Raw genomic sequence first — 27,629 nt, 5'->3', positions numbered from 1 at the left:
ATGACCTGTAGAAGACCAGACATCCTCCATCCAGGTGTACCGGGGAGAAATCAAGATTTCGTTCACAAGAAGAAACTTCTTGTGCTTAGCCCATAGCAGTGTTCTAGACAGCTAGATGATACTACATTAGTGGTCACTATATATAATTGCCCACTATATTAGTTCAGATAGGTTCTGGGCAGACCTGAGTGACCCTGAAGTAAAACATAATTGAATTTGAATTCTAGCTCCATTTTTATATGGGCTATATGAGTTCAGGCAAGTATCTTAAATCCCTACTCAATTACTCTCTCTTTAAAAAAAAAAAAAAAAAAGATGGGGTCTCAGTCACCCAGGCTGGAGTGCAGTGGTCCAATCACAGCTCACCACACCTTCAAACTCCCAGGCTTAGGTGATCCTCCAGCCTCAGCCTTGGAGTAGCTGGGACTATAGGCACAAACCACAGCCCACTCAGTTTCTTTACCTGGGACATCTCAATTCCATGTGTGTGTGTATACAAAAATTAAGCAACTGGGGCCGGGCACAGTGGCTCACGCCTGTAATCCCAGCACTTTCGGAGGCCGAGGTGGGTAGATCATGAGGTCAGGAGATCGAGACCATCCTGGCCAACACGGTGAAACCCCGTCTCTACTAAAAAATACAAAAAATTAGCCGGGCGAGGTGGCGCACGCCTGTAGTCCCAGCTACTTGGGAGGCTGAGGTAGGAGAATCGCTTGAACCTGGGAGGTGGAGGTCACAGTGAGCCGAGATTGCACCACTGCACTCCAGCCTGGCGATAGAGAGACTCCGTATCAAAAAAAAAGAGAGATCGAACATAGCACAGACCCAGACCCAGGCCCAGGCACACTCAGCCAAACTCAGTCTCCCACTGTTGCAGACCTTGGTTTTTGTAGTTTGGGCTGCAGTTAGTGTATTGTCATTTCAGTATGGCAGAAATGTATTAACAGCTAATTTAAGCAAAAAGGGGAATTCACTAACTTACATAATAGGGAAGTCTAGAGGTAGTCCTGGTTTCAGACATGACTGGAGTTTCCACCTCATAGCTGCTTCTCTCTGTGCTGGGTTCACGCTGCAGTTGTGCTCATTTCTTACCGAGAGAGGGGGAGGACAAAACTGCCAGTTCCTCAAGGTTATCTCCTCACCACTTAGCAACGCTAAAGCTTAACTGTTGATCCCAGGGAAGACTGGCTTAATGTGGGATGCAAAGGCCCCCTTTACCTTGAGTTGAATGGGATACAGAATGGAGCTGGTGAAAGGGAATGGGGGTACAGCGTGCACAGAACTCAGAGCTGACTACTAGAGAGAGAGTAAAAGATGTAAAGCAAAGTAGGAAGCCAGTAACTGCCTTGTCTTCAAGCCTGGGCCCTGAGCCCTGGTGGATCAATCATTAAGAACCCTGTTTCTGCTTAAAAAAACAAAACAACAATTTTATTTGACAAAAGACAAAAAAGTTATTTACAGTAGTTTTTGCTCAAATAATTCAATGGGACAACTGTGCTTCTCCTCCAGGTTTATCTTACAACCAAACCCAAGCAGAGTCTGCCCCACCCCAACACCTCACTTTACATAATGGGGGAATGCCAACCAGAATTCAGCAGCATGGCTCCCTCACCCCTCACCACCCTCCGTTGCTCAGTGCACTGTGGGGAGGGAAAATCCCACCTCAGACCAATACACTTCCAGAGTTCCCTACTACAGGCATCCTGCAGCAGTTGCACCAGACCAGGGCTCACTGACAGGGCTGGGATGGAAAAGGCTGGGCAAATGGCAGCTTCAGTTAACCTGGATGCAGCCATGTTCATTCTTCTCCACTGGGCTTCAGGAGGGTGAGGATCCCTGATCCCCCTGGGGCACACGGGGAGAGGGCACAGGAGGAAGAACCCAGAGGGAGGCAACACAGAGAGCCCAGGAAACTTGCCCACCTAGAGAGAGCAAAGCTCCCTCTCCTTCAGCAATCCATTCCCACTCCAGCAACAGATGGGCGACTCAGAAGTTGGGGAGCCTCTGTGATGGCTTCAGGGATCTTCCAAGAAAGTACAGAACATATGTTACTGTCTTTCTCCTGGCTAGGCCCACCCAAGTTAGTCAGTATCCAGGAACCTCTCTTCTCCTTGAGCCTGACCTGGTGATTTCAGGAAACTAAAGGCTGCGGTACTGATCTATCTTTTGGCCCAGTGACGTTATTGAGGACAAAAATATTTTGGCTAGCAATAACCTAGGATTAGTGTTTCTTAGGATATATAAAGATGGGGCATATTGCTGTTGAACACTGTCAGCAATGAAACAGCAAAAGAGGCTGGGCGTGGTGGCTCACGAGGTCAGGAGTTCAAGACCAGCCTGGCCAAGATGGTAAAACCCCATCGCTACTAAAAATACAAAAATTAGCCGGGCATGGTGGCGGGCGCCTATAATCCCAGCTACTCGTGAGGCTGCGGCAAAGAATTGCTTGAACCCGGGAGGCGGAGGCTGCAGTGAGCCGAGATCGCACCACTGCACTCCAGCCTGGGTGACGGAGTGAGACTCTGTCTCAAAAAAACAAAAAACAAAACAGCAAAAGAAAAAATGGGGGAGAGGGAGGAGCATAAGACCAATTGTGATCTGTTCACTGGGCAGGGGCCCCTGTAACTCTAATTTAAAGGAAGCTGAAACAAAGACAATCCCAGCTAGCAGGCTTCTAACCCTTTTCCAGCCCCAGCCTTCTCTGAAGGCAGCTCCCTGGCAGCAGTGGACACTATTCCTGCTTTCCCCAGATAGTTTCCTGCCACCATTGTGGGAAAGGCTGCCGCTTTGGAGGACTTCCTGACCGGTAGATGGCTCACTTCTCTCCCAAGTAGGAGGTGCTGGGAGCTTCTGACATAGGAGCCCCTCTAATCCAAGTTCCTAAAAGAATTCAAAACTCAGGCTGCAGGGCAAAAATGTTCAAGAACAAAGGGAAAAACATTAAAGAAAAAAAAAACATCCATCGCTTCAGTCTAGTTTACTCCCCCCACCCCCCAAAAAACTACAATAAAAAAGAAAAGAAAAACCAAACACCTTTTGATCTTACCATCCTTCTCTGCTAGGTACCTAGAAAGTTGAGTCAGAGTCTGCTGGACTGCCCCCTGCTGTGGCTTTCTACCCTTCTGTGCCTGCGGCAGAAAAGTCAATGCGCTCATATGGGTTTTTTTCCTGCCTTTTTTTTGGGTAAACCAAACCAACAATAAAACAACCATTTGGAATTTCACACTACTGCAGAGACTTAGCTGGTCCCCAAAATAAAAATATTCCTTTCTTGCAAAACAATCCCCAGTGGCAGTGGTGGGTCCTTCCCAGCTCACCATAACGCTATCATGCAGTGCACTCTTGTTCCCCACACCTGGGCTAACTACTGCCGTGAACGCAAACCACAGCAAAAAAGGGAAAAAGAAAACAGTTTAGCAAAAATCTAAACATTCAACTGGAGTCGGTTCTGTTACATCCACTGGGTTCCTCTTTTCTTTTGTTCATGCATATGAACTTGGAATGTCCATACCTGGCTTGACAGAAACAGCACAGGGGCAGCTTGGACCCAACATAGGACTGAACTTGGCAGCTTTCCTGAGCCCAGCCCAGGAAACCAGGCTGGAACAAAGGTGTCCCAGGGATTTTCTGGAGAAGCAGCAGCAGCATCAGCACCATGCTTGTCTCCGATCTCTTGGTCTCATCACTGAGGGGAGGCCTGGAGAAACGGCAGAGTCAGCAGAGGAGAGGGCCCCCATCACAGTGCAGTGGTGCCAGCTGGTGTCTTCCTGCTGAAGACCTCTGGACAGAGGAGATGATCCCAATGTTTGGCAGTGATCCATAGAAAACCCTCTGTATGAAAGGGAACCAAAACGGAAACCCAGGACAGCTGGCTTGAGCCTTGCGCACCCTTGTTGGCAGATGCCTACTGGGGATTTTCAGAGACTAAAGGGATGGGAGTGTGTAGTAATGAGAGTGATGGGTCCTGCTGCTTCTGAAGCTCCATCTCAGCAGCCCTCTGTAGCGCCACCTCCACCAGCAGCTGGAAGCTGCTGAAGTCCTCTTTGTCCTGCTCTGGGGGTGTGGGTGGTGGCGTGTTGAAGAGTCCACCTGTGGGGCTTCCAGCCTCAGCCCTGGTCAGCAGGGTAAGTGTGCTACCAGGGGTCACCAGGGGCTTGGGAGACTCCAGCTCCCCACGTGGGAAAGGGGCTGCTGGCTTTTCCCCCTGGCCTGAGTGAAGTGGCATGGAGCACACAGACAGGGAAAGCACATTGGTGGGGGCTGGGACAGATACAGCCAGCACAGAGGGGCTGCTGCCACGGGGGAGGGCCACATCTGAGGCCTTACCCCCGCGGCGGGAAATGGTAAACTGATTAGGGTCTTTGCCATCCTTCCGAAGCATGTCTGGGAGAAGCCGCCGCCGGGCATTGATGAACCAGTTACATATCTGGAATGAATATACAAGACCGATCAGTTCGCTCAATCAAAAACAGCTATGGGCTGGGCGCAGTGGCTCACGCCTGTAATCCCAACAATTTGGGAGGTCAAGGCGGGAGGATTGCTTAAACTCAGGAGTTCGAGACCAGCCTGGGCAACACAGGAGACCCTGTTTCTTTTTTTTTTTTTTTTTTTGAGACGGAGTCTCGCGCTGTCACCCAGGCTGGAGTGCTGTGGCCGGATCTCAGCTCACTGCAAGCTCCGCCTCCCGGGTTCACGCCATTCTCCTGCCTCAGCCTCCCGAGTAGCTGGGACTACAGGCGCCGCCACCTCGCCCGGCTAGTTTTTTGTAGTTTTTAGTAGAGACGGGGTTTCACCGTGTTAGTCAGGATGGTCTCGATCTCCTGACCTCGTGATCCGCCCGTCTCGGCCTCCCAAAGTGCTAGGATTACAGGCTTGAGCCACCGCGCCCGGCCAGGGAGACCCTGTTTCTACAAAAGAAGTTAGCCAGGTGTAGTGGTGCGCCCCTGTGGTTCCAGCTACCTGGGAGGCTGAGGTTGGAAGATCGCTGGAGCCCAACAGGTGGAAGCTGCAGTGAGCTATGATCGTACCACTGTATTCCAGCCTGGGCAACAGAACAAGACCCTGTTTCAAAACAAACCAAAACAAACAGCTATGAAGCATGTCCCAGGACCTGGGAACACAGGAGAAAACATAGAAGTTAACAGTAGGAAAAGAGAGTTAAATAAGAACACACACCAGTCTGGCCAACATGGTGAAACCTTGTCTCTACTAAAAATAGAAAAATTAGCTGGGCATGGTGGCAGGCGCCTGTAATCCCAGCTACTTAGGAGGCTGAGGCAGGAGACTTGCTTGAACCCAGGAGGACGAGGTTGCAGTGAACCAAGATTACATCACTGCACTCTAGCCTGGGTGACAGAGCCTGTCTCAAAAAAGCAAACAAACAAAAACTCCATGTAGCTGGAGCTTAGAGTGGTAACTGAAGGCTACCTCTTAGCAGGAGGATTTGCTTCTTTATTGTTAAGGATACTGAGGAGCTATATAAGGGTTTGACGCAAGGAGCAACGTATGATGTGGAGAACAGACTGGAAGCAGGGAGACGGGGTACTGCTAGTAGTTCAAGTTACGTTAAGGGAGGTGGTGAGAGGACAAATGTTTGCTGCGTTTAGGATATTGGAATGGCAGGACCTGCTGCCTGGGTGGATGAAGAAGAAGAGAGGGATTGATGCTAAGGGCAACTCATTCCCAAGTTTGTAGTGCAGAGTTTCACTGCAGGCCGGAGAAAGCCACAAAGGCACAAGGGAGCTACCAGGAAGAAGGTTATTCTTTATTTTTTCCTTATTATTTTTTTTGAGATGGGGTTTTAGCATGTTGGCCAGGCTGGTCTCGAACTCCTGACCTCAAGTGATCCACCTGCCTCAGCTTCCCAAAGTGCTGGGATTACAGGCATGAGCCACCGTGCCTGGCCTGGAAGAAAGTCATTCTTATTTCTCAGCAATACCAGGAGTAGTAGCCTCAGCAGAACATGCGCTCAACCAACATCCTTGACTTTTTTCACATGCTGCTGAGAAAGCTACCACTAACTCTGACCCCATCCCATCTAGTTGATTTTTTTTTTTTTTTTTTTTTTTTTTTTTTGAGACGGAGTCTCGCTCTGCCGCCCAGGCTGGAGTGCAGTGGCCGGTCTCAGCTCACTGCAAGCTCCGCCTCCTGGGTTACGCCATTCTCCTGCCTCAGCTCCCAAGCAGCTGGGACTACAGGCGCCCGCCATGTCGCCCGGCTAGTTTTTTGTATTTTTTAGTAGAGACGGGGTTTCACCATGTTAGCCAGGATGGTCTCGATCTCCTGACCTCGTGATCCGCCCGTCTCGGCCTCCCAAAGTGCTGGGATTACAGGCTTGAGCCACCGCGCCCGGCCTAGTTGATTGTTTAGAAGCATAAAATTTCTCACCATTAAGTGATATGCATGTGGTTTCGGGGACACCTATAGCACCCTGCCCTCTATCTCTGGACTCTCTTGAATAGCCCCCAACTTTACAGCTCTTCAGTCTAGCCTCTTTACTGGTTTCGTGTTCTGTTTCTAAAATGCCATGGCTGTCATTCCTGTTCTAGAACACTGCCATATGTCTCCTACTGCCTACAGGATAAGTCCAGACTCCAGAGCTTGGACATGAAGACCCTCCCCTGGCTGGGCACGGTAGCTCACACCTGTAATTCCAGCCTTTGGGAGGCTGAGGCAGGCAGATCACTTGAGCCCAGGGATTCGAGACCAGCCTGGGCAATATGGTGAAACCACATCTCTACAAAAACACAAAAAATTAGCTGTTGTGATGGCACGTGCCCTATAGTCCCAGGAGGCTGAGGTCAGGGAGGCCGAGGCTGCAGTGAGCCATGATCATGCCTGTGTACTCCAGCCTGGAGAGTCAGGCTGGGTGCTGTTAGCTCACACCTGCAGTCCCGGTACTTTGGGAGGCCAAGGTGGGCAGATGGCTTTCACTCAGGAGTTCCAGACCAGCCTGGTCAACATGGCAAAACCCTGTCTACAAAAAGTACAAAAATTAGCTGGGTATGGTGGTGTGTGTCTGTAGTCCTAGCTACTTGCAAGGCTGAGGTGACAGGATCAATTGAGCCCAGGAGGTTGAGGCTGCAGTGAGCTGTGACTGTGCCACTGTACTCCAGCCTGGGTGACAGCGTGAGACCTTGTCTCAAAGGCAAAAAAAGTCGGTCAAGTGTGGTGGCTCACGCCTGTAACCTCAGCGCTTTGGGAAGCTGAGGTGGACGGATCACAAGGTCAGGAGACCAGCCTGGCCAACACAGTGAAACCCCATCTCTACTAAAAATACAAAAATTAACCGGGTGTGGTGGCGCATGCCTGCAGTCCCAGCTACTTGTGGGGGCTGAGGCAGAATTGCTTGAACCCAGGAGGCGGAGGTTGCAGTGAGCCGAGAACACGCCATTGCGCTCCAGCCTGGGTAACACAGTGAGACTCCATCTTTTTTTTTTTTTTTGAGACGGAGTCTCGCTCTGTCGCCCAGGCTGGAGTGCAGTGGCCAGATCTCAGCTCACTGCAAGCTCCGCCTCTCGGGTTTATGCCATTCTCCTGCCTCAGCCTCCCGAGTAGCTGGGACTACAGGTGGCCACCACCTCGCCCGGCTAGTTTTTTGTATTTAGTAGAGACGGGTTTTCACCACGTTAGCCAGGATGGTCTTGATCTCCTGACCTCGTGATCCGCCCGTCTCGGCCTCCCAAAGTGCTGGGATTACAGGCTCGAGCCACCGCACCCGGCCGAGAGACTCCATTAAAAAAAAAAAAAAGGGGGCCGGGCGCGGTGGCTCAAGCCTGTAATCCCAGCACTTTGGGAGGCCGAGACGGGCGGATCACGAGGTCAGGAGATCGAGACCATCCTGGCTAATACGGTGAAACCCCGTTTCTACTAAAAAATACAAAAAACTAGCCGGGCGACGAGGCGGGCGCCTGTAGTCCCAGCTACTCGGGAGGCTGAGACAGGAGAATGGCGTGAACCCGGGAGGCGGAGCTTGCAGTGAGCTGAGAGCCGGCCACTGCACTCCAGCCTGGGCGGCAGAGCAAGACTCCGTCTCAAAAAAAAAAAAAAAAAAGTTAGAGCTTCTCACCTTCCTGCTGCTCGTCAAGGCTTCTTGCTCATTCAAATATCATTTGAGTGCCTGTTATATTGGGCCCAGTTCTTGGTGCTGGGATGACTTTGTGCATTAAACAGACATGCATGCCAACCTGTGGAACTTACAGTGCACCTAGTCCTGGAGACTGACAATCAACAACTAGGTGAATAACCACCAATAAGCGCCAAAAAGGAAACAGAAATAAAGGGGGGATGGTTATAAAGATAAGAGAAACTTCCATGGCTAAGGGTTTTTTTTTTTTTTTTTTTGAGACAGAGTCTTGCTCTGTCGCCGAGGCTTGAGTGCAGTGGCCAGATCTCAGCTCACTGCAATCTCCGCCTCCCGGGTTTACGCCATTCTCCTGCCTCAGCCTCCCGAGTAGCTGGGACTACAGGCGCCCGCCACCTCGCCTGGCTAGTTTTTTGTATTTTTTAGTAGAGATGGGGTTTCACCATGTTAGCCAGGATGGTCTCGATCTCCTGACGTCGTGATCCGCCCATCTCGGCCTCCCAAAGTGCTGGGATTACAGGCTTGAGCCACCGCGCCCGGCCGGCTAAGGGTTTTGGAAGGCTGAGACGTAAAGATAAGGAAGAGCCAGCCACATAGAAAGCTAAGAATGTTCTAGACAATTCCAAGGAAAGGCCCTGGCCGTGGGGTTCTCATCTGCCCTCCTTCACCTCTATGGTCCTCCAAAACAGCTGAACTGAGGCAGGAAAGGGTTGGCTTAAGGAACCGGTGAATGGTAGCTCATGAGCTCAGAGGTGGGCAGGGCTGACAACCAGGCCAGAGCACCATTAATCGGTCTAAACGGTGGCTTGACTGAAATTTCACACTCTAGGTCCGTCTTCTGGTCCTGTGTCTTTTCTCCTACCCTAGCTAACTGCAGCTGCATCTATTCTACAGGTGACTCAAAGACAGCACCAGGCCGTCAGGCTGGAAGGCTCATAGGCAGGGCAGAGCCAGAGGCTTCTGTGGTCCTTCTCTCCCATTCCATTCCAGCCAGGAGGGGCCCTGGTTCTGGGGTTCTTATTGCTCCTCTTCACCACTATGGTGCTCCAATGCACACACATACCAGCAGGTTTCGGTGGACGCTGGCTGAGCCAAATCCTGACTAGAGCTGTGGGAAAACCCTAAAGAGAGGAAGGGCTTAGCAGTGTGTGTGCCTGTAGTCCCAGCTACTCAGGAGGCTGAGAGAACTGCTTGAACCCAGGAGGAAGAGGTTGCGGTGAGTTGAAATCGCGACACTGCACTCCAGCCTGTGCAACAGAGCAAGACTCCATCTCAAAAAAAAAAAAAAAAGAAAAAAGAAAAAAAAGGAAGGGCTGAACAGCTGGGTGGGATGAAGGAAGGGAACAAACTTATTCAAACACCTTTGATAGCAGTATCATGCCAGCCACCACACTTGCATTATGTTTAATCTGCATACAACCTGAAGGGTAGAGGGCAATGTCCCAAAAGTACTAGAGAGAACTGAGCTCAAAGAGAAGAAAGCCCTTGTGCAGTCACACATCCTCCCAGTGCAGAGCTGGGATTTAAAATGAGGCCTCCTGGCTTTTAGGGCTTCCACTGCTTTGCTGTTTTTTTTTTTTTTTTTTAAAGACAGGGTCTCACTCTGTCACCCAGGCTGGAGTGCAGTGGTGCAATCACAGCTCACTGCAGCCTTGACCTCCTGGGTTTAGGTAATTCTCCCACCTCAGCCTTCCGAGTAGCTGGGACCATAGACATGTGCCACCACGCGCAGGTATTTTTTTTTTTTTTTGTATTTTTTGTAGAGATGGGGTTTCACCATATTGGCCAGGCTGGTCTTGAACTCCTGGACTCAAGCAATCTGCCTGCCTCAGCCTCCCAAAATGCTAGGATTACAGGTATGAGCCATAGTACCCAGCCAGCTTTGCTGTGTCTTTCCAGAGGAACAAAGGGGATAGCTGAGTAATAAACATCATAATCCTGATAGCAAACATTTGAACACAAAACACATCAGGTGCTACTGTTTTTTTTTTTTTTTTTTTTTTGAGACAGCGTCTCATTCTGTTGCCCAGACTGGAGAGCAGTGGCTCACTGCAACCTCTGCCTCCTGGGTTCAAGTGATTCTCCTGCCTCAGCCTCCCGAGTAGCTGGGATTACAGGTGCCTGCCACCATGCCTGGCTAATTGTTTTTCTTTGTATTTTTAGTAGAGACGGGGTTTCACCATGTTAGCCAGGATGGTCTCCATCTCCTGACCTTGTGATCCACCCGCCTTGGCCTCCCAAAGTGCTGGGATTACAGGCATGAGCCACTGCGCCCGGCTTTTTTTTTTTTTTTTTAGTAAAGATGGGGTTTCTCTATGTTGGTCAGGCTGGTCTTGAACTCCTGAACTCAGGTGTTCTGCTCACCTCAACCTCCCGAAGTGTTGGGATTACAGGTGTGAGCCACCATGCCTGGTCTCAGGTGCTGTTCACATTTCATATCTAATTATTCATTCAATCTCAGCCTATCGAACAGGTTATATGCTTATCTCCATTGAAGAAACACATCAGAGAGGTTCAGAAACTTGTTCAAGGTCACAAGTGCAAAAGCTGGGTTTGATCCAGACAGCCTGGTTCTGGGCAGCCACCCACTGCCAGCTGAAGAGTGAGAGGGAGGCTTCCTTGCACAAGAGCAGTGCCTGTGGCCTTCTCTCCCTCCCTCCCTCCCACAGCTGCCTCCTCCTGTACCTGTGCTGCAGGGGAAAAATGGTCAGGTCACAGTGACCTGGATCAAGCAAACTAAGGAGGAGTGTTGTTGAGCAGGCAGTCTCAGGGAAGGGAGCCTGGGTGTTCCTCAGCATCTGTGTGGACACCTAGCCCCTAAAGGCACCTCCCATTTTGGCTGAGGATTCAGAGAACAGAAAAACACCCCCTCCACACATTCCCCCACAAGACTGTCCTGTCCAGAGCACTTGGCAGCCTAGCATCTGTTTGTTTTGTCTTCTTAGCCCAGAAAAATACACAGCTGAGGGGCCGGGCAAGGCAAGGCGGCGGAACTGAGTGGCCGCCAGTGCCCTTTCTGCAGCCCCTTCCAGCTGCCCAGCCTGTGCCTAAGTGAGGAAAAGAACCTGTGACTTGTCCCCACTCAAGGTCATGGAGAGATGGTAGGAAGGTCAAAGTGAACTCTGTGATATATATGACATAACATAGGCTGGGGGCCTGAAACCGGTCTCTACCATAGAACAGGGCTCTATCTGAAAGGCTGCTGAGGGACAAGGGGGGAATCACTGTGGCAAATGGGGGTAGGAGGAACACCAGGAGGCTGACAAAGGCTGTGATGCTAGGAGCAGCAGCTAATGGATGCAGGCACAAACTCTCTCATTTTCATGTCAAGGAAGTGAAGGCACTGAGGAGGCGCCTTTCCCAAACGTCATGGTACCACCATTTGCGCTGGGACTGCCATATCCAGGTGCTCTTGAAGGCAGTTCTCTGTATTAGAATCACCTTAGGGGAGACTTTTTTTATTTTTTATTTTTTGAGATGGAGTCTCGCTTCTTCACCCAGGCTGGAGTGCAATGGTACGATCTTGGCTCACTGCAACCTCCGCCTCTCGGGTTCAAGCAATTCTCCTGCCTCAGCCTCCCAAGTAGCTGGGATTACAGGCATGTGACAACATGCCCGACTCATTTTCGTATCTTTAATAGAGACAGGGTTTCACCATGTTGGCCACGCTGGTCTCAAACTCCTGACCTCAAGTGATTGGACCACTTTGGCCTCCCAAAGTGCTGGGATTACAGGGAGAGCCACCACGCCCAGCCTGGGGGAGATTTTTAAAAACTGTTAGTGATTTCCCTTCTGCTTTATTGATCTAGTGGGGGTGAGGAGTGGAGTCGAGAATGTGTTTTCAGACCAGCTACCCAGAAAGTCTGGCCACCCAGGCTTAGGAACCAATGGTTTAGCCTACTGGTTACTTGTCCTTGCAGGCCAAGCCCTTTATTTAAGCCAAAAAGCTTACACAGAAGCTCAAAAAAAAAATACACACAGATGAAAGGCCTTGAGATGAGGAAAAACAGAAGTTGCTTGGGGGAGGAATCAGAGGGCAGCTAGCTTTGGAGTCAGAAGAGAGCAGCTCCTACATCCCTGGCTGCCCTGGGGCCTAGGCCAGGACACCCCTCCCCCACAGCTGACCACTACAGCCTCTGCACCAGGCCTCTTTCTCACCCAATAGCCCTTGCCGGGGGACGGCTGCCCTGCCCTGGTGTTGGCTTTGGGAAGACTTCCCTCAGGAAGCTGCATATGAAAGCAGTCCTGACAGCCAGGGAGAAATGGGAAGGTACCCATCTTACTACTGTGTACCCAGCACAGAGTCCCGGGCCAGGCATGTGGTATATCCCCAACCATTGCTACAGTAAAGGAATGGGGCCCAGAATCCTGCCAGGTAGCCATAGATCTAGTCCAACCAATATATTGGGCTTAGAGGATGTCAGAGGGGCCCGTGAAAATCCTTTACAAAAGACTTTTTTCCCTAACCCTCCCAACTGCCTAGCCCCAGGCAAGCACTAGCAAACCAGTTAGTTAATGACTCATTGACTTGCTAATGAATCGCTCCTGGGGCGGGGGTTAAAGGAGACAATCAAAAGAGATGCCCCCAAGGAGAGATAAAACAAGCTAGGAAAATGTTGATACTTGTTCAAGCCAAATGACTGGTGCTGGTGGTTGATTATTATATTCTCTTACTTTTGTGGGTTTTTTTTTTTTCAAAAGACGGAGTCCCACTCTGTCGACCAGGGTGGAGTGCAGTGGCGTGATCTTGGCTCCCCGCAACCTCCACCACCCCCAGGTTCAAGTGATTCTCCTGCTTCAGCCTCCTGAGTAGTTGGGACTATTTTTAGTAGAGATGGGGTTTCACCATGTTGGCCAGACTGGTCTCCAACTCCTGGCCTCAAGTGATATACCCGCTTCAGCCTCCCAAAGTGTTGGGATTACAGGTGTGAGACACTGTGCCTAGTGTTTTTCTTTTTTTTTTTTTGGGACGGAGTTTCACTCTTGTTGCCTAGGCTGGAGTGCAATGGCTCGATCTCGGCTCACCGCAACCTCCATCTCCTGGGTTCCAGTGATTCTCCAGTCTCGGCCTCCAGAGTAGCTGGGACTACAAGCATGCGCCACCACACCCAGCTAATCTTGTAGTTTTTAGTAGAGATGGGGTTTCTCCATGTTGGTCAGGCTGGTCCCGAACTCCTGACCTCAGGTGATCCACTCGCCTCAGCCTCCCAAAGTGCTGGAATTATAGGTGTGAGCCACCGTGCCCAGACTGCGCTCAGCTTTTATAGATATTCTTAAATGTCCTTAATGGAAAATGAAATTTAAAAACTTAAATACAGGAAGCCAGGCGCAGTGGCTCACGCCCGTAATCCCAGCACTTTGGGAGGCTGAAGCGAGAGAATCACCTGAGGTCGGGAGTTCGAAACCAGCCTGGCCAAGATGGTGAAACCCTGTCTTTACTGAAACTACAAAAATTAGTTGGGCCTGGTGGCAGGCGCCTGTAATCCCAGCTACTCGGGAGGCTGGGCAGGAGAACTGCTTGAACCCGAGTGGCACAAGTTGCAGTGAGCTAAGATTGAGCCACTGCAATCCAGCCTGGGTGACTCTAAAAAAAAAAAAAAAAAAAAAAATTAATTAATAAATACAGGAAAAAATGATGCTCCCAGGCTTTAGGCAATTTTTCATGATTAGGAGCCATTACATTTCCTTACTTCTGAGGTCCTGCCTGTTGACCCTTCCAACACTTCATAGTCCTTTTCTGCTACTTCAACATTATTTACTGAGCACCTACCTACCAGATACCAAGCACTAAGCTACATTAGGGCCATAACTATGAACAAAACTAGGTCAGTGCTCTCCATACCTCTAGAATTTGGTGCAGTCTAAAAGCAATTACAGTTTAGTGTCCCAGTGCTCTGACCCCTCTATCTGCTGTGAGAGCACACAGCTCCTTTGGGGATGGATAGGTCAAGGATAAGAGGAAAATGGTCTGGGGAGGTGGATCAATGTAGCAGGAATGTGGGGGATCAGGGTTGAGGTTTAAGATGTAGACACGGGCAGGTGATGTCATTAGGATGGCAAAAGCCATTGAAGGTTTTTTTGTCTTTTTTTTGAGATGGACTCTCGCTCTGTTGCCCAGGGTGGAGTGCAATGGTGCAATCTCAGCTCACTACAACCTCTGCCTCCCAAGTTTAAGCAATTCTCTTGCCTCAGCCTCCCAAATAGCTGGGATTACAGGTACCTGCCACCATGCCCAGCTAATTTTTGTTTTCTTGAGACAGAGTCTTAGTCTGTTGCCCAGGCTGGAGTGCGGTGGTGCAGTCTTGGCTCATTCCAACTTCCGCCTCCCAGGTTCAAGCGATTCTCCTGCCTCAGCCTCCTGAGTAGCTGGGATTACAGGCACACAGCACCACATCTGGTTAATTTTTATATTTTTAGTAGAGACGGGATTTCGCCATTTGGCCAGGCTGGTCTCAAACTGCTGACCTCAGGTGATCCACCCATCTCAGCCTCCCAAAATGCTGGGATTACAGGCGTGAGCCACTGCGCTCGGCCTAATGTTTCTATTTTTAGTAGGACAAGGTTTCACGAAGTTGGCCAGGTAGGTCTCCAACTCCTGACCTCAAGTGATCCACCCACCTTGGCCTCCCAAAGTGCTGGGATTACAGATGTAAGCCACCGTGCCCAGCCTTTTTTTTTTTTTTTAGAGAAAGGGTCTCACTCTGTCACCTAGGCTGGAGGGCAGTGGCATGATCATAGCTCACTGCAGCCTTGAACTCCTGGGCTCAAGAGTCTCCCATCCTAGTCTCCCAAAGTGCTGGGATTACAGGCATGAGTTACCCTGCCAGCCCATTGAAGTTTTTTTTTTTGAGACAGAGTTTTGCTGTTGCCCAGGCTGGAGTGCAGTGGCGCGATCTCACCGCAGTCTCCTCCTCCTGGTTCAAGTGATTCTTGTACCTCAGCCTCCTGAGTAGCAGGGGTTACAGGCATGTGCCACCATGCCCGGCTATTTTTTTTTTTTTTTTCTTTTTGAGACGGAGTCTCGCTCTGTCACCCAGGCTAGAGTGCAGTGGCCGGATCTCAGCTCACTGCAAGCTCCGCCTCCCGGGTTTACGCCATTCTCCTGCCTCAGCCTCCGGAGTAGCTGGGACTACAGGCGTCCGCCATCTCGCCCGGCTAGTTTTTTGTATTTTTTTTAGTAGAGACGGGCTTTCACCGTGTTAGCCAGGATGGTCTCGATCTCCTGACCTCGTGATCCGCCCGTCTCGGCCTCCCAAAGTGCTGGGATTACAGGCTTGAGCCACCGCGCCCGGCCATGCCCGGCTATTTTTGTATTTTTAGCATTGAAGAGGTTAACCATGTTAACCAGGCTGGTGTCGAACACCTGGCCTGGCCTCAAGCGAACTGCCTGCCTCAGCCTCCCCAAGTGCTGGAATCACAGGCACAAACCACCATGCCTGGCCTGAAGGGTTTTAAGTTGAAGAGTGATAAATGATCATGATTAGATAATGATGGTTTAGACAAGAGTAAGAAAGAAGCCAAAACGCTGAAATATTTAAGGGGTATATGTACAGGAGCTGGTAATTGACCAAATGAGCTGAGGGGAATGAGCTAACTGGGAGGAGTTACCAGAGAGGTGTGCAGCTGGGGCTGACATGGGATTCATGGTCAGTTTCCATCAAGGAGGGCTGGGTGGTCCCCACTGCTCTTAACTCTCGGCATAACTCTAAAGCAGGTAGCCACCATGGGTTCCTTCCCTCCAGGGGATGTCCAGTCTCCTTTCCTTAGACTCCCATTTCTCCAGGTGAGATCTGTGGATGTGTCACCTTGAGGAGTTCGCCAGTTCTCTAGAAGGATGCTTGGCTTTGGGTTTCCATTTTCATTACCAATAGGAGCATCAGGGCCTAAGGCCATCCAGACCTACTCTACTGAGTCTGTGCCTTTGTCACACCATATCCTGCAGTGCAGTCAGCAAAGCACCACCTGCCATTTTCAGTTAACACAGTCAGGTGGAATGTCACGCTTTCTACACTTATCTACTTTGGAAACAGTTTGATTTTAAGGTTAGGTATAAGAACAAAAGCAAAAAGCAGTGTTTTTTTGTTTTTTGTTTTTTAATATACCCACAGTTTTATGTTTTACCTAAGTGATATGATAAAAATGATTCAAGTTAACATCTTGAGGGGAGATGGGCCCATGAAAAATGTTTTCTTTATTTTTTTATTTTTTGAGATGGAGTTTTGCTCTTGTTGCCCAAGCTAGAGTGCAATGGTGTGATCTCGGCTCACTGCAACCTCCACCTCCCGGGTTCAAGTGATTCTCCTGCCCCAGCCTCCTGAGTAGCTGGGAGTACAGGCATGCGGCACCACGCCCAGCTAATTTTGTATTTTTAGTAGAGACAGGGTTTCACCATGTTGGTCAGGCCGGTTTTGAACTCCTGACCTCAGGTGATTCGCCTGCCTCAGCCTCCCAAAGTATTGGGATTACAGGCATGAGCCACCATTCCTGGCTGAAAAATGTTTTCTTTAAAAAGATGGGCCAGGCACAGTGGCTCACGCCTGTAATCCCAGCACTTTGGGAGGCTGAGGTGGATGGATTACTTGAGGCCAGGAGTACAAGACCAGCCTGGCCAGCACAGTGAAACCCTGTCTCTACTTAAAATACAAAAATTAGCTGGGTGCAGTGGCATGCGCATGCAATCCCAGCTACTCAGGAGGCTGAGGCAGGAGAACCACTTGAACCCAGGAGGCAGAGGCTGCAGTGAGCTGACATCGCACCACTGCACTCCAGCCTGGGTGACAGAGCAAGACTCCATCACACATATACACAAATAAACAAAAGGAGTTAGTAGGCTGGGCGTGGTGTCTCACGCCTGTAATCCTAGCACTTTGGGAGGCCGAGGCAGGCAGACCACGAGGTCAGGAGATTGAGACCATCCTGGCTAACACGGTGAAACCCTGTCTCTACCAAAAATACAAAAAAGTAGCCGGGCGTGGTGGCGGGCGCCTGTAGTCCCAGCTACTTGGGAGGCTGAGGCAGGAGAATGGCATGAACCCAGGAGGTGGAGCTTGCAGTGAGCTGAGATCCGGCCACTGCACTCTAGCCTGGGCGACAGAGACACTCTGTCTCAAAAAAAAAAACAAAAAAAAACAAAAAAAAAACAAAAAAAACAAAAACCGGAATATTTCTCAGGTTTGAGAAAGTGTCCCTGACAAAAAGTAATTCCAATAGAATGTGACAAGTGGTTTGACAGGACAGGATGAGGTGCACTGGGAATATAAGCAGCAGCCCCAAACTTAGGTTGTGGATCAGTTTGGACTCTATCCTGAGGGCAGTAGAGTCTAAGAGTGCCTGGCCCTATCAGATTTGGGCTTTTGTGTTCAAAATAAGGGATTAAATGAACAAGGCTGAAGGCAGGGAGACCCGCAATGAGGCTGTCTACGCACTCCTCGAGGGTAAGAATGTGTCTGGAACCTCTCTGGGATCCCAACTCTGCACAGCCCCATGCTGAGGAGGTACACTGTGAGATGCCATGCACTGCTGGGCACCCAGGGTCAGCCCAAGACTTTGTGCCTTAGGCAGAGACATGAAGCTGAAAACAGTAGAAACACCCACTGTATGCCAAACACTGAACAGTAGCCTTTTTTTTTTTTGAGATGGAGTCTCGTTCTTGTTGCCCAGGCTGCAGTGCAATGCAGCCATCTCGGCTCACTGCAACCTCTGCCTCCCGGGTTCAAGCGATTCTCCTGCCTAAGCCTCCTGAGTAGCTGGGATTACAGGCATGCACCACCACGCCCAGCTAATTTTTTGTATTTTTAGTACAGATGGGTTTTCTACATGTTGGCCAGGCTGGTCTTAACATCCGACCTCAGGAAATCCACCTGCCTTGACCTCCCAAAGTGCTGGGATTACAGGAATGAGCCACCACACCTGGCCATTTTTTTTTTTTTGAGACATCATCTCACTCCGTCGCCCAGTCTGGAGTGCAGTGGTGCGATCAAAGCTCACTGCAGCCTCCACCTCCAGGGCTCAAGTAATCCTTCCTCCCACTTTAGCCCCCCAAGTAGCTGAGACTACAGGTATGTACCACTATGCCCAGCTAATTTTTTTGTTTTGTATAGATGGGGTCTCCCTATGTCGCCCAGGCTGGTCTCAAACTCCTGGGCGCATGTGATCCTCCTGCCTTGGTCTCCCAAAGTGCTAGGATTATAGGCGTGAGCCACTGTGCAGGGAGGGCCTGAGTGAGCCTTGAATTCTTCTTCTCTTCCCCTCCTCCCTACACTCATGAAAGTGCTACAATCACCTCTCTTTTTTCAGATGAGGGAATAATGAGGCTTAGAGAGAAGGCAGTGACTTGGCCAAGGTCCAGGCTTCCTCTTGTGGAGAAGATGGAATCTGAGTCAGGATCTGTAACTTTAGAGCCTTTCTCATACAGATACTTGGATTAACCATTGCCCAGAGTATAAAGTCAGGTGACAGGAGTTCTGCGGGCTGAAATACTTACCATGTCTGTACATGGAAGAAAGACAGGAGGTGGAAAGACGTGGGAGGTTCAGAGGGGATAAGGGAAGGAGGGAGAGACAGCACCAAAGGTTGGAGTAACAAGTTATCAAAGGACAGAGAGGGAGGCCAGGCATGGTAACTCAAGCCTTTAATCCCAGCACTTTGGGAGGCCGAAGTGGGCAGGTGACCTGAGGTCAGGAGATTGAGACCAGCCTGACCAACATGGAGAAACCCCATCTCTACTAAAAATACAAAAATTAGCCGGACGTGGTGCCTGTAATCCCAGCTACTCGGGAGGCTGAGGCAGGAGAATTGCTTGAAGGAGGCAGAGGTTGTGGTGAGCTGAGATGATGCCATTGCCCTCCAGCCTGGGCAACAAGAGCAAAACTCTGCCTCAAAAAAAAAAAAAAGAAAGAAAGAAAAGAAAGAAAGGACAGAGGGGGAAAGAGAAACAGGAGAGTTTAGGGGAGAGGTTTGACTGGCTCAGGAAGGGAGCAGTGGGGGCCAGCAGGGCAGGGCTGGGCCGGACCTCTGGTGTTAGGCTAACGGGGTACTGTGTTATCTCTAGGAAGGGGAGAGGCAAACTGGAGGCAAAGCAACGGTGGTCCAGGGTCCCCCGCCTCTGCTCCAGGAAAGCAGAACAAAGACACCTGCGGGTCAGCAATAGGCGCGATTCAAAGGGGACAATACTTTGCACTCTGATTAAAAGGGGATAAGGCTATCTCTTTTGAGTGTGTTCATGTGCATGGTTTGCAAAGCACTTTCACATCCAGTTCTGAATCTATTTGTCACAACAGTTCCACCAGGCAGGGGAGGATTCTGCACACCCCCTGCTCCTTTACAGATGAGGAAATCAAGACCTGAGGCAGGACTGGATTATGAACACAGAACCTCTGACTTCTGTCCTTTCCTGGATTGTGATCCTGTCCCATCTCTTAACCACACTGCAAATCACAGCTGCCCCTTTCAACCAAGTTGCCGTCCAATACTGCGTTGGGGCTGGGGGCCAAATCCTAGATGCTTGATGCCTTCTCATCTTCCCTTGGCCTCCAAAGTTAATGATGACACCTAGACTTTGACAGCATTACATTCCTTGCCTCTTCAGAACTATCCAAAGTCTGGGCCAGGCGTGGTGGCTCACGCCTGTAATCCCAGCACTTTGGGAGGCTGAGGTAGGCGAATCACAAGGTCAGGAGTTCAAGACCAGCCTGGCCAACATGGTGAAACCCTGTCTCTACTAAAAATACAAAAAATTAGCTGGGCATGGTGGCGGGCGCCTGTAATCCCAGCTACTCGGGAGGCTGAGGGAGGAGAATCGCTTGAACCCAGGAAGTGGAGGTTGCAGTGAGCCGATATTGCACCACTGCACTCCAGCCCGGGTGACAGCACAAGACTCCATCTCAAAAAAAAGGACTATCTAAAGTCTGAAATTGACCACAGTGACCCTGTTTCATTGTCTTCCCTTGAGACAGGGAAAGCAGGTGTTCTCCCCTAACCCAAGAAGAAACTGAAGCCCAGACAGCGAAAGTGACTGGCCCAAGACCACAGTGAGTCAGTGGCGTGGCTGGAATAGGACTAGAACACAGACCCTCCTACCACCCCCTTATCCAGATCCCCTCCTTACCTGCAGCACTGACAGGTTGGTCTGTCCAGAAAGGCTCAGCTTCTCCTGCTCTGAGGGGTAGGCGTTGTAGCGGTGCAAGTACAGCCAGTCCCGGAGGATCTTCACCGACTCCTTGGGCAGGTTCCCTCTGCGCTTCCTTTTGCCCGTCAGAGAGAGGAGGCCTTCGTCCTCGCCTAGATCACTGTCCGACATGGTGCCTAGGGGGCTGGACCTTGGGTAAACCTGGGACAAGTGACACAGGGGATGGGAACATCATTAGCATGTAGTGCCTTTTCCTAGTCTCCAAACACGCTCAGCATTACTTGAGCCTGGGACACCAGAAATGGGGTAATTGCAATTCAGAGTCTCAGGCCATAACATAGCCCAAGCAAGCTAGAAGGTATGAGTCCAAAGTTCCTCCACTTCATGGAACAGGTAGGTGACTAGCAAATGGCAGCTCATTCACAAGCAGGACTCGGACTGGAAATAATTAGTTTCCACTGAGGTCTACTATTCTCCATGTTCGTTACTGAGCATTTGGTTTTTTCTTTTCTTTTGAGACAAGGTCTCACTCTGTAGCCCAGGCTGGAGTGCAGTGGCACCATCTCGACTCACTTCAACCTCTGTCTCCTGGGTTCAAGTGATCTCCCACCTCAGCCTCCGAGTAGCTGGGATTACAGGCATGCGTCTGGCTAATTTTCTGTATTTTTTGGTAGACACGGGGTTTCACCATATTGGCCAGGCTGGTATTGAACTCCTGGCCTCAAGCGATCTGGCAGCCTGAGCCTCCCAAAGTGCTGGGATTACAAGTGTGAGCCACCATGCCCAGCCTGTACTGAGCATTTTACACGTTATCTCATTTAATCATTACAATTCCTCAATAAGGGAGAAGCTATTATTATCATCATTTTATAGCTGAGGTAACAGAGAGAGATTAAGACAGCTGCCCAAGGCCAGCACAGTGGCTCACAAAAAAAAAAAAAAAAAAAAAAAAAAATCAGTCAGGTGTCATGGTGTGCACCTGTAGGCCCACCTACTTGTGGGACTGAGGCAGAATTGCTTGAGCCCAGGAGGTCAAGGCTGCAGTGAACTGTGTTTGTGCCACTGCACTTCAGCCTGGGTAACAAAAAAATAAAAAAGGTCTCAAAAAATAAAGGCTGAGCTCGGTGGCTTATGCCTGTAATCCTAGCACTTTGGGAGGCCAAAGCAGGCAGATCACGAGGTCAAGAGCTCAAGACCATCTTGGCCAACACGATGAAACCCCATTTCTACTAAAAATACAAAAATTAGCTGGGCGTGGTGGTGCGTGCCTGTAGTCCCAGCTATTCCGGAGGCTGAGGCAGGAGAATTGCTTAAACCCGGGAGGCGGAGGTTGCAGTGAGCCGAGATAGTGTCACTGTACTCCAGCCTGGAGACAGAGCGAGAATCCATCTGAACAAAAACAAAACCAAACAAACAAAAGGCCGGGCGCGGTGGATCACACCTGTAATCCCAGCACTTTGGGAAGCCGGGGCAGGCAGATCACAAGGTCAGGAGTTTGAGACCAGCCTGGCGAATATGGTGAAACTCTGTTGCTACCAAAAAATACAAAAATTTGACAGCTGTGGTGGCAAGCGCCTGTAGTCCCAGTTACTCAGGAGGCTGAGGCAGGAGAATCGCTTGAACCCGGGAGGCGGAGGTTGCAGTGAGCCGAGATCATGCCACTGCACTCCACCCTGGGCAACACATTGAGACTCCATCTCAAAAAAAACAAAAAACAAAAAACAAAACAAAACAAAAAAAGGCTGCCCAAGATACTATGGTGGTCAAACGGAGTTACTATGCAACCCAGAAATTTCACTCCTAGATATTCCAACAGAAATGAAAACTTGTGTCCACATAAAACCTCATACACACATGTTCACAGCAGTATACGCTGAGGTAGAAGGATTATTTGAGCCCAGAAGTTCAAGACCAGCTTGGGCAACATAGTGAGACCTCATCTCTACAAAAAAAATAAATGTCGTCTATCTCTTCAATGGTTTATTCGCCCATTAAAAAAAGGAATTCAGGCCGGGCGCGGTGGCTCAAGCCTGTAATCCCAGCACTTTGGGAGGCCGAGACGGGCGGATCACGAGGTCAGGAGATCGAGACCATCCTGGCTAACCTGGTGAAACCCCGTCTCTACTAAAAAATACAAAAAACTAGCCGGGCGACGTGGCAGGCGCCTGTAGTCCCAGCTACTCAGGAGGCTGAGGCAGGAGAATGGCGTAAACCCGGGAGACGGAGCTTGCAGTGAGCTGAGATCCGGCCACTGCACTCCAGCCTGGGCCACAGAGCGAGACTCCGTCTCAAAAAAAAAAAAAAAAAAAAAAAAAGGAATTCACAGCCGAGAGCAGTGGCTCATGCCTGTAATTCCAGCACTTTGGGGGGCTGAAGCAGGTGGATCACTTGAGGTCAGGAGTTCCAGACCAGCCTGGCCAACATGGTGAAACCCCATCTCTACTGAAAATACAAAAAAATTAGCTGGGCGTGGTGGCGCGCGCCTGTAATCCCTGCTACTCGGGAGGCTGAGGTAGGAGAATTCCTTGAACCCAGGAGATGGAGGTTGCAGTGAGCCGAGATTATGCCATTGCACTCTCCAGCTTGGGCAACAAGAGCGAAACTCCATCTCAAAAAAAAAAAAAAAAGTCAGTCCTGACATATGCTACAATATGGTAGGCCTTGAAAGCATTACACTAAGGGAAAAAAGCCAGTCATAAGAGACTACATGTTATATGATTTCATTGATCATGAACTCTATCGAGACAGGGTAGATTAGCTAACTAACAGCTCGGCAGTTAGGGCTGTGGAGACAGAATGCTGATAGCTAAAGTGTATGGAGTTTCTTTCTGATGGGGTATAACATCCTGGGCCAGGTGTAATACAGGCTCAGGTGTAGTACAGGCTCATGCCTGTAATCCCAATGCTTTGGGAGGCCAAGGCAGGAAGATCCCCTGAGGCCAGGAGTTCAATAGCAGCCTGGACAACACAAGAAGACCCTGTCTCTACAAAAAATAAAAATTGGGGCCAGGCGTGGTGGCTCACGGCCGAAATCCCAGCGCTTTAGGAGGCTGAGGCGGGTGGCTCACCTGAGGTCAGGAGTTCGAGACCAGCCTGGCCAACATGGTGAAACCCCCGTCTCTACTAAAAATACAAAAAGTAGCTGGGTGTGGTGGTGGGCACCTGTAATCCCAGCTACGCAGGGGATGGCTGAAGCAGAAGAATTGCTTGAACCTGGGAGGTGGAGGTTGCAGTGAGCTGAGATCATGCCATTGCACTCCAGCGTGGGTGACAGAGCAATTCTCTGTCTTAACAAAATAAAAAAAAATTTTTAAAAAAATAAAAATAAAAAATAAAATAAAATAAGGCCGGGCGCGGTGGCTCAAGCCTGTAATCCCAGCACTTTGCGAGGCCGAGATGGGCGGATCATGAGGTCAGGAGATCGAGACCATCCTGGCTAACACGGTGAAACCCCATCTCTACTAAAAATACACCTAGACAGGCGAGGTGGCGGGCGCTTGTAGTCCCAGCTACTCGGGAGGCTGAGGCAGGAGAATGGCGTAAACCCGGGAGGCGGAGCTTGCAATGAGCTGAGATCCGGCCACTGCACTCCAGCCTGGGCGACAGAGCGAGACTCCGTCTCAAAAAAATAAAAAAATAAATAAATTAAATAAAATAAATATTAGCCCAGTATGGTGGTGTGCCAGTAGTCCCAGCTACTCTGAGAGGCTGAGGTGAGAGGATCCCTTGATCCCAGGAGTTCAAGGCTGTAGTGAGCTATGATCGCACCAGTACATGTCAACTTGGACAACATAGTAAGACCCCATTTTTAAAAATAAAATAAAAAAAAAAAAAAGCCACATGCTGTGGCTCACACCTATAATCCCGGCACTTTGGGAGGCCAAGGCAGGTAGATCACTTGAGCTCAGAAGTTCAAGACCAGCCTGGGCAACACGGTGAAACCCCATCTCTGCAAAAAAATACAAAAATTAGTTGAGCATGGTAACACATGTCTGTGGTCCTAGCTTCTCCGGGGGCTGAGGTGGGAGAATCGCTTGAGCCTGGAGGGAAAAGTTGCAATGAGATGAGATAACATCACTGTACTTCCAGTCTGAGAGGCAGAGCAAGACCCTGTCCCCCCATTACCCTCAAGAAAAAGTCCTAAAATTGACTATAGTGATAGTTGCAAACATACCAAAACCTGCTGATAAGTATACTTTAAATGGGTGAATTGCATGGTATGTGAGTTGTATCTCAATAAAGCTGTAACGGAAAAAAACCCCACCCCCAGCTTAGGATACTAAAGTTGGATATGGACCAGGCCTCTCCCCACCTTCTCTTGTGGGCTGTATACCGTACTGCCTCCTAGGTCTCCCAATGCCCAGTGAGAACTCTGGAAACTACAGATCACCATGGTCCTGCAGCAGTCCATGTAATATTTAAGGAGCACCTACTGTGTACCTTGCAGTGAGAGAGGCGAGTCATCTCTCTACTGGTTGCTTCTTAGACATTCTCCTTTGTCAGCCCCTTGACCTGGTCCTAGACTCAACCACTCAAAATCCAGATGAATGAGCAAGGCCCACCCTCCACTTGGCATTGTAACCCTGGGCAAGGATCCTTCCCTCTCTGGGCTTGAGTCCTCACCTGTCAAATGAAGGACGGATTTTCCCTAGATAACCCAAATCAGCTGCTCAGCCCCCGACAAAGTTCTGTTTCACACATGCAAAAAATATTTTCTTTTTTTTTTTTTTGAGATGGAGTCTTGGTCTGTAGCCCAGGCTGGAGTGCAGTGGCGCCATCTCGGCTCACCGCAACCTCCGTCTCCTGGGTTCAAGCAATTCTGCCTCAGCCTCCCGAGTAGCTGGGATTACAGGTGTGTGCCACCACACCCAGCTAATTTTTTTTTTTTTAAAGTAGAGATGGGGTTTTGCCATGTCGGCGAGGCTGGTCTCCAACTCCTGACCTCAGGTGATCTGCCGGCCTCGGCCTCCCAAAGTGCTGGGATTACAGGCCTGAGCCACCGCATCCGGCCAGATTTTCATTTTAAAAGCAAAAGTTCTAGGCCAGGCTGATGCCAGGATCTCAAGGCTCCTCCCTTCTCAGCCTTTTAACAGCTCCCCAGCAGGCCGGCCAACAGACTCTGGCATCTCCCAGGTTTTGTTTCCTCTTCTTGGACCTGAGCCCAGATCTCTGGGCTGGCTAGGCCAGGCTTTCGAGGGAAGGGTCTACCCTTTCAGCCAGGCCACCTGGAGGTGAGACAGGCACTGTTTAGAGGTGCCACTCCTCAGAGAGCACCACAGCAGGCGCTTTCTGAGGTCAGACAGACATTTCTAGATGGCCAGGGCAGCTGGGATCTAGGCTCAGTGATGCAGCCCTGGCCGGCTGTGAGAAGTTGACTCAAGGTTATCTGTACAAATTCCACCCTGGCTGCCAGCCAAGTCTGTCTGCAGGGTTCCCCGGGTGGGCCCTGGGGAACGACCCCTCAGCCTACACAAACTTCTCCACCTCGGTGTTCTGCAACCCAGGGCCATCTATAGTCTGGGAGGTTTCCTACATATGCACCCTACACCACACCCAGACACACTCAAGCCAGGCAATTAACCAACAGCGCTAGGATAACTGGCCCGGACCCATCGCTCAAGCCCTACAAACCCTAGGGTTTTCACCGACACACACAGCACGCACACGCACAGCTTACAGACCCAGGCCTCGCACGAACAACAGTGACCCACGCAACTAACCCAACTTTTGTACCCGCCCACCCACGAACTCCCACCGACCCGGCCACCCCCAATTTCTCCGACAGGGAAAACTCCAGGCGTCATCACACTAACAATCAGTTCTACCCTCAGTGACCAGTGGCAGCACCCCCTCGACACAACATCCCATGCACCCTCCTACAGACTCCCACGACGCCACCTGCAGCCACTCCCGCACCAACTTTCTGACAACTCCCCTAGCTTGGCCCCGACACCCCCCGGCCGCGCACTCACGCCCGCATTCCCAGCAACGCAGACAAAGCGCGCAACCTCCCCCGCGGCCCAGACAGAGTCGGAGCACATGGCTCCCCGGTCGGCGAGGAATCGGCCGGCGCTTGGGGCGCCTGCACCCCACAGTTCCCCCACCCCTGGCCGACTCCGCGCACCAGCTCCCCCGCAGTCCCGCCATTCCGGTGGGGCGGGGGCTCTGGAAGAAAGAAAACTCACGTGTCTGTCCTGGAGCAGGAAAAAGTTTGGTTCCCACCCCCTTCCCCGGCAGTTCGGGGCTGGCCGACTCTTCGGGGCGCGGGGCCGGCGGAGCGTGCGCGCTCGGCTTTGTGCTCCGAACTCGGCCCTGAGGGGGAGGGGAGGGGAAGGGAGGGGAGGGGGCTGGGCTCCCACCTCCGCGCCGCCCCCCCACAGCCCTGCGCCCAGACTCCATGTTGGCCGCCCCCTGCCCCGCAGGCTGCGCGCTTCTCCTTCGGGAGGCTCGGCTCACCCTCGGCCTGCCCGAGGGTCCCGGCGCCAACAAACTTTCTCCGGGGCGCCGGCCTCACGCGCCCCGCTTCCTCGGCCCGCCTGGGAGTGACAGATGCCTCAGAGACAGACTTTCCTTTGTTCCAAAGGAAAGGGGAACTCGCGCGGGCTCCCCAGTGCCCCCCCGCTCCGAGCCCTTCCCGCAGCCCCCACTCCCAGCTGTCACTCTCGGCCGCCCCCTGCCCGGCTCGGCGGCGGGGGGCCCCTGCCGGCGGTTAGCAACGTGCACTTTTGAAACCAAACAAATTCGCCCCCCCGCGCGCTCACTCAGGTCCGGCGCAGGATCGGCCCTCTCCTGGGGTGGGATCCTATGAAGCGGGGCCCCCCACCAGGGCCCTGAGCAGGCTTCCTCCCGAGGGCTGATACAGCCCCCCACCGGCCCCCGGAGCGCAGCGCCTTCGGGACTCACAAACACCCCCTGGGGGCCGTCGGGACTCACAAACACCCCCGAGCTCACACACCCCCAACCGCACGCGCCAGGACGACGCTCCCTCCCCCGTCCGACTGAGAAAAAGAAACTTTCCAAGTTGTCCGCTCGCCCCCACCCCCATCTCGCCCTCTCCTGCTCCCTGCACTAACTTTTCCGAGAGGCTTTCGGGTCCACGCGGCCTCTGGCTCCGCGCGGGGAGTCCCGGCGGGGGGCGGGGGGCCCCGGGGGCGCGCGCAGCGTACCTGCCCGGCCTGACACTCGGCCTGACAGCTCGCGGCTGGAAAGCACCTCGCGGCCTGACGTCAGATCCCCTCTCCTCCCCCCGCGCCCTCCGCGCCCTCCCCCACCCGCCCGGAGGGAGAAAACAAACTTTGTGAGGAGCGCGACAAGCTGCGCCCACCCCCCGCGGGGCGGGCCGAAGGCGCCGAGGGGCTTCGCCCCGCCCAGCGCGCCCGGAGGGGGCGGGGCCGTGGGCACCTTCTTCCTGCGCCCACC

At 51.4% G+C, this 27,629-nt stretch overlaps 1 protein-coding gene across 5 annotated transcripts; it reads right to left on the bottom strand.

Moving 5' to 3' along the window:
- Positions 1-1,397: 1,397 nt before the first annotated feature.
- On the bottom strand, positions 1,398-27,497 carry TGIF2 (TGFB induced factor homeobox 2). Of its 5 annotated transcripts, none has more exons than XM_033186324.1 (3): positions 26,396-26,649; positions 20,190-20,411; positions 1,398-4,426 (listed from the first exon to the last, which is right to left on the bottom strand). In XM_033186324.1, the coding sequence occupies exons 2-3, from the start codon at positions 20,379-20,381 to the stop codon at positions 3,905-3,907; spliced, it is 714 nt and encodes a 237-aa protein (XP_033042215.1). In that variant the 5' UTR covers positions 20,382-20,411; positions 26,396-26,649; the 3' UTR covers positions 1,398-3,904. The 5 variants fall into 5 exon arrangements, with proteins under 5 accessions (XP_033042215.1, XP_033042213.1, XP_033042214.1 ...); XM_033186322.1 differs by lacking the exon at positions 26,396-26,649 and adding an exon at positions 27,284-27,497 and having other exon boundaries at positions 1,400-4,426; XM_033186323.1 differs by lacking the exon at positions 26,396-26,649 and adding an exon at positions 27,377-27,497 and having other exon boundaries at positions 1,400-4,426.
- Between the last annotated feature and the right edge of the window lie 132 nt (positions 27,498-27,629).

The sequence above is a fragment of the Trachypithecus francoisi genome, unplaced genomic scaffold (genome assembly GCF_009764315.1).
Source record: "Trachypithecus francoisi isolate TF-2019V2 unplaced genomic scaffold, Tfra_2.0 Lachesis_group21, whole genome shotgun sequence".
Lineage (NCBI taxonomy): Eukaryota > Metazoa > Chordata > Mammalia > Primates > Cercopithecidae > Trachypithecus > Trachypithecus francoisi.
The sequence above is the reverse complement of the archived record's forward strand: the minus strand, read 5'-3'. Positions and strand labels throughout refer to the sequence as shown.

What these genes read in the sequence shown, in the direction of transcription:
- TGIF2 (XM_033186322.1), bottom strand. Translation starts at nt 20,381, where the DNA reads ATGTCGGACAGTGATCTAGGCGAGGACGAAGGCCTCCTCTCTCTGACG. An exon ending in CCAACCTGTCAGTGCTGCAG is followed by an intron (nt 4,427 to 20,189) that starts GTAAGGAGGGGA and finishes TATTCATTCCAG; the next exon opens with ATATGTAACTGGTTCATCAA.